The sequence below is a fragment of the Anguilla rostrata genome, unplaced genomic scaffold, assembly GCF_018555375.3.
Source record: "Anguilla rostrata isolate EN2019 unplaced genomic scaffold, ASM1855537v3 scaf0654, whole genome shotgun sequence".
Taxonomy (NCBI): Eukaryota; Metazoa; Chordata; class Actinopteri; order Anguilliformes; family Anguillidae; genus Anguilla; species Anguilla rostrata.
Window position 1 is genome coordinate 1 of NW_026986121.1, and position 6013 is coordinate 6013.

At 40.4% G+C, this 6013-nt stretch overlaps 1 protein-coding gene across 1 annotated transcript; it reads right to left on the minus strand.

The window, feature by feature from the left end:
* Nucleotides 1-13: 13 nt before the first annotated feature.
* LOC135246652 (B-cell receptor CD22-like) lies at nucleotides 14-5375 on the minus strand (the record flags this gene model as incomplete). Its single annotated transcript, XM_064320004.1, has 6 exons — nucleotides 14-245; nucleotides 1233-1272; nucleotides 2656-2737; nucleotides 3049-3318; nucleotides 3911-4174; nucleotides 5109-5375. Coding segments are annotated over 6 exons (1155 nt in total), but the record flags the coding sequence as incomplete, so codon positions are not given.
* Nucleotides 5376-6013: the final 638 nt, after the last annotated feature.

Sequence of the window (6013 nt, forward strand, 5' to 3'; positions counted from 1 at the left end):
GGGATATTCTCACCTGGGGGCAGCACTGGAGGGGCGGAATGGATGCTGGCGTACTGAACACCCTCCTCACACTGGGGGAGTGGCTTTTGAACAGTGGAGGGTAGAAGTCTTTCCTGGTTGCGGGTGTTAGCGGGCTGAACAGAGGCGTAGAGGGGAACTTCACCGTCGTCTCTGTCCATATCCTGTGTTCCAGTGTGACTCATTGCCATCCCTGAGATGTTGCCATAAATGGGGCTTTTATTCCCCTGCAGGGTAAAGAAAAGAGGCAGGAGAAGGATGGGAAAGTTCCACAGAAAGTACCTGTTCATTTCAGTGAGCTCCTCAGAGCTGGAGAGCTACTCGCCCCCATTAACAACAAAACATGCATTTAACCTGATATAAAAAAAATCAGCTAATGAATCAATGTTTTATTTTCAAATACATGCCATCAGCAGTTCAATATCGACTGAACCAGACATACACTTAATACGATTTCTTGTCGCTAACATGACCTGTTTTACAGTGGGTTTTCATAAAATCTTGGAAAGATTGCATATTGAAGTACTTCTTTCATTCCAAAGCATATGTTTGCAATAACCAATAGCAATAAACCACCATCACAACAATAATCAGTGTGTATTTATTCATTGGAAACAGGTGAATACAACACATACAGTACAAGTCACTCTCCCTGGCTCTCTATGTAATGCACAGATTACATGCACATAAGCAGTATTGTACTGTGTAACATTACTGTCACATACTCCAACCCCTTTTGAGAAAATGAAACTGTCCTTAACAGGGGAATACACATAATTAACTCCTGAAATATTTCCATTAAGCATGTCAACACACATAAAAGATCATAACCTCATACTGTAAATCTGTACATAATCTAATAAACCTTCAAGGTCACATGGCACACACTGCTATGCTTTCTACTTATTTGTAAGAAAGGTTTATTTATTTAGGATCCCTATTAGCAATACACTGGTGCTATATAAATAAATAAATCATGTCTAATGATTACTGTTATAAAGCATGAGTATTAATCAATCTTCATAACTCTATACTGTATTATGAGCAGATTATAATGCATTATAAGTATATAATGCATTATAGACAGGCATCATAGACAGTGTTAACCAAATTTCCGTTTTTGCTTAAAGAATGCATTATGCATTATCAAAATGATATTACATCCGTAGATAAATGCATGTATGCATATATGTAGACTGATTTAATTAACTCACCTGCCTGTCCCCTTCTGTCTCTTTTGTTGATTTTCTCCTCCTGATTATTCAGAGAAGAAAGAAAAATAAAAAGTAAATCTACCTTCAGACAAATCTTTAAACAGCCCTGTCACGGTACGGGTAGAGAGGACCCAAACGCAGAGGGGAAAAAAAAAAAAACACAAACTCAAGGGAAAATTAACAAAGATTTTACTAACAAAAAGGGCAAACAACCAGGGAACAGACAAGGGCACGAAGGCCAAAACAAACTCAAAAAATATCGAAATAACAGAAAACAAGTCGAACTCACAAACACGGGCAGGGCAGAACACGGACAGGGCAGAACACGGGAAGGCAGAGCACAAGGAAAGGTCAAACAAAACAGGCAGGTAGATATGGTGAAACAAACAGATGTCGGGAACAAACACAAACAATATCTAATGAAACAACAGGAACTCAAAAACACAGGCAGGACAGAGTACAAGTAAGTGGAACAAACAGAAACAGGTCACAAACACAGGCAGGTACAAAGGGTCTAAAACATACACAAGTTGGGAACAAACACAAGCAGGCAGGTACATGTACGTCAGGTAACAAACACAAGCAGGCAGGTACATGTACGTCAGGTAACAAACACAAGGAACCAGCACCCGAGACAAGGGAACAGAGAACTTAAATAGACAGGGGTAACAAGACACAGGTGAACTCAAAAAACAATCAAACCAGAAGGAGGGGATAAGACACAGGTGGGAACAATGATGGGATAACGAGACAATGAAACAATCATACAATTAACAGGAGGGGAGCAGGACACAAAACAGAAGTGCCGCCATCTGGCGGCCCAACAGGGGAAACACAGACAGGAAAACAGGGCCATGACAAGCCCCCTCTTGTATAAACAGAATTTTGCTTTTGTTTGAATGATGTGTATTGCTGAGGCAATAGTGCCCATGTATGTGTATATTTTTTATTATTCAGATGTCATTTGGTTACAGGAAATGAGCCTGAGTTATAAGAGGTTTCTTCCTGCCCAGTAAATGTAGTTCTGCTTTATTCAAACCAACACTGGAGCTCATGGGCAAATTGATGCGCTTGACTTTGTTATGGTCTGTATCTGTCCACATGATTCATATTAAGAACAAGCTTTAAGGGGATTCTGTTACCCCATCATACAGGTTTGATAAACTAATTGGGACACTAAAACGCATCAGTCAGAGTTTATAAAATTGACATCTCAATAAAACAAGATGTCTAATAATGCAGTGGTCTAAGCACTAATCAGACATTAGAGGGGGGAGTATGGCATCAGCATGATGTAACGTAGCTAATGCTTGACAAAAACATTCCACAAAAATGTGCACTCATTTTAAACTATGAGTCTAAATCAGACATACAGTAATTCACACTGGAGTGACTACAAACCGACTCATTTACAACCACGTACCTCAGGCACACAACACCCAGAAACACAAGAGCCAAAATGGCAGCCACTCCCACAGCTGCAGCCACGATCAGTGACTGACCTCCTAAGTCAGAGAGATGTAGCCCTGTCAGTTATGATATAGCAGTGTTCATTTCATAACATGCCTCACCAAGGTCCTTAAGGCGAAAGTTCATAAATGTTTAAATACACCCCTTATATGAAATTTCAGTACATTTGAATTTTACTGAATTCAATGCTGGCATCATGATACTTTTAGTTAAACTTCTCATCATCATTATCTACCATGATCCAATTCGGATTGTAGCACCAGTATCATGATCAGCATTGGTTTGTAGCCTATGGATCATAATCAATATCGTATTAAATATCGTATAAAATATGTTCTGGTCATACCTTGCACTGTGACAAGTAGAGCAGAAGCATTCTGAGCTCCAAGTCTGTTCTGTGCCTCACAGTAGTACTGTCCTCTGTTCCAGGATCCAAAGTTAGAAAAGTTCAAACTCTGTCCAGATCCTGCCTGCCAGAAACCAATGTCATTCTTCTTATACCAGGTGTAGTTCTGCACTGGTGGGTTGGCATCACTGCTGCAGGTCAGAGTCACTGAACTGCCCTCCACTATTTCACCAGAGGGGCTCACTGATACTGAGGTGTTCTTGGGAGCATCTAAAATCAATAGAGAAATGTGTTAAATTCCATATAATTTCTCAATCTCTGTGATTTGTCTCAAATAGATTCATTTATTGCAATGGAAAGTTTATAATGAAGCTGAAATATCACACTGCAAATGCTTTCTTTGTTTGGAAATGAGTAGAATTTACTGCATCGTTTCATGGGGGTTGGTAAATGGCCTTGAGACACAGGTTAGAAAAGTTTTCAATAATGACAGCAGAATTTAGATAAGAAATTTTATTTAGCATTGTTTAGAAAAGTTAAAAATAGAAAAAGAAACACACAAACCTGTTTTCTTGGTATATTAAGAGTAACAATTATTTGGACTAAAACATCTACAGTATATACGGTATGTATGTTTGCCCTGTGCAAACTCAGAATGACTACTCGTTTAACTTATGACATGTCCGTATCATCTGGCTTACTCATCATGTTAAATTAATTATATCTTCATGAGATTCTCCTCCACTGGCCAGTATGACTGCTTTACTCAGTGTCTTACTGCTGTGAAGTTACCCAAAGACACTCAGGAGATACTGACTCTCTGCTCTGTGTGTATGAAGCTGAGATGCACTGATATACTCACACTGCACATCAAGACGTTTAGGAGGAGATGTTTTTGTCCCAATCCCATTCCCTGCCTCACAGTAGTATTCTCCTGCATCCTGCAGTGTGATGCTTTTAATGGTGTAACTGGATCCTCTCCATGAGAGTTCAGCTCTATTATTCTTATACCAGGTGTATCTCTGCACTGGTGGGTTGGCATCACTGCTGCAGGTCAGAGTCACTGAACTGCCCTCCACTATTTCACCAGAGGGGCTCGCTGATACTGAGACGATCTTCGGAGGATCTGAAAGAAAAAATAACAGGTCTTGCAGTTTTAAATAACAATCACACTGAGGTATTCTTGGGAACATCTGAAATCATTAGAAAAATGTGTTAAATTCCATATAATTTCTTACTCACTGTGTTCCGTCTCAAAACACTAGCAGAGACATTTATTTCAAAGTAATGTTTATAATGGAGCTGAAATCTCACAATGTGATGTGGAGGAGTTGTGCGGTTAGGGCGCCATCTGCAGGTCGGAGTGGGAGCAGTATAGCTGGCTAACAACCACGCCTGTTTGCAGTTACAATTGATTGGTAATGGTTTATATGCTCTGCCTGCAGTGAGACCGGGGTGCTGGAATGAGAGACGCACGCGGGAGCGGCATGCCATCTAATCCCCGTCCTTATCGTGTGTGTTTTGTTTTGTTTTGTTTTTGTTTCCGTGTTTTTGGTATCGAGCGCACAATAAAGCCTTGGTGCCTCTAACAATGACGGATTGTGTGGTTTGTGGGGAAAAGGACTGCAGAACCTGTTACAGTAAATATCCCAGTATATCATGCTTTGTTACAAAATGAACTGGATATACTGTAGCGTTTTATGGTAGTTGGAAAATGACACAGCAGAATAAAGTTTTCAAAAGTGATAGAAGTATTTAGATATGTCTTTTTAGTGTCGTCATTAATAATGATAACTTCATTTTTTTAAAAGTTGACCAGCAGCATGTGGCACCTTTTTTGCCCTTTGCAAACTCTAAATGACTACACGATTTATCTAAGACATGCCAGTATGATCAGGCTCGTCACTGTATGATAATGTAATTATATCTGATTTCTCCTCCACTGGCCAGTGTGACTGCTTTACTCAGTGTCTTACTGCTGTGAAGTTACCCAAAGACACCCAGGAGATACTGACTCTCTGCTCTGTGTGTCTGAAGCTGAGATGCACTGATATACTCACACTGCACATCAAGATGTTTAGGAGGAGTTCTCTTCCTCCCAATCGCATTCCCTGCCTCACAGTAGTATTCTCCTGCATCCTGCAGTGTGATGCTTTTAATGGTGTAACTGGATCCTCCCCATGGGGATATAGTTCTATTATTCTTATACCAGGTGTAGTTCTGCACTGGTGGGTTGGCAGCGCTGCTGCTGCAGGTCAGAGTCACTGAACTGCCCTCCACTATTTCACCAGATGTGCTCACTGATACTGAGACGTTCTTCGGAGGATCTGACAGAGAAAATAACAGGTACTGCAGTTTTAAAGAAAAGTCACACTGAGGTATTCTTGGGAACATCTAAAATCATTAGAAAAATGTGTTAAATTCCATAAAATTTCTTACACACTGTGTTGCGTCTCAAAACACTAGCAGAGACATTTATTTCAAAGTAATGTTTATAATGGAGATGAAATCTCACAATGTGATGTGGAGGGATGGTGTGGTTAGGGCGCCATCTGCAGGCTGAGTGGGAGCAGTATAGCTGGCTTACAACCACGCCTGTTTGCAGTTGCAATTGATTGGTAATAGTTTATATGCTCTGCCTGCAGTGAGACCGGGGTGCTGGAATGAGAGACGCACGCGGGAGCGGCATGCCATCTAATCCCCGTCCTTATCGTGTGTGTTTTGTTTTGTTTTGTTTCTGTGTTTTTGGTATCGAGCGCACAATAAAGCCTTGGTGCCTCTAACAACGACGGATTGTGTGGTTTGTGGGGAAAATGACTGCAGAACCTGTTATAGGAAATATCCCAGTATATCATGCTTTGTTACAAAATTAACTGGATATACTGTAGCTATTTAAGGTAGTTGGAAAATGACACAGCAGAATCAAGTTTTCAAAAGTGATAGATGTATTTAGATATGTCTTTTA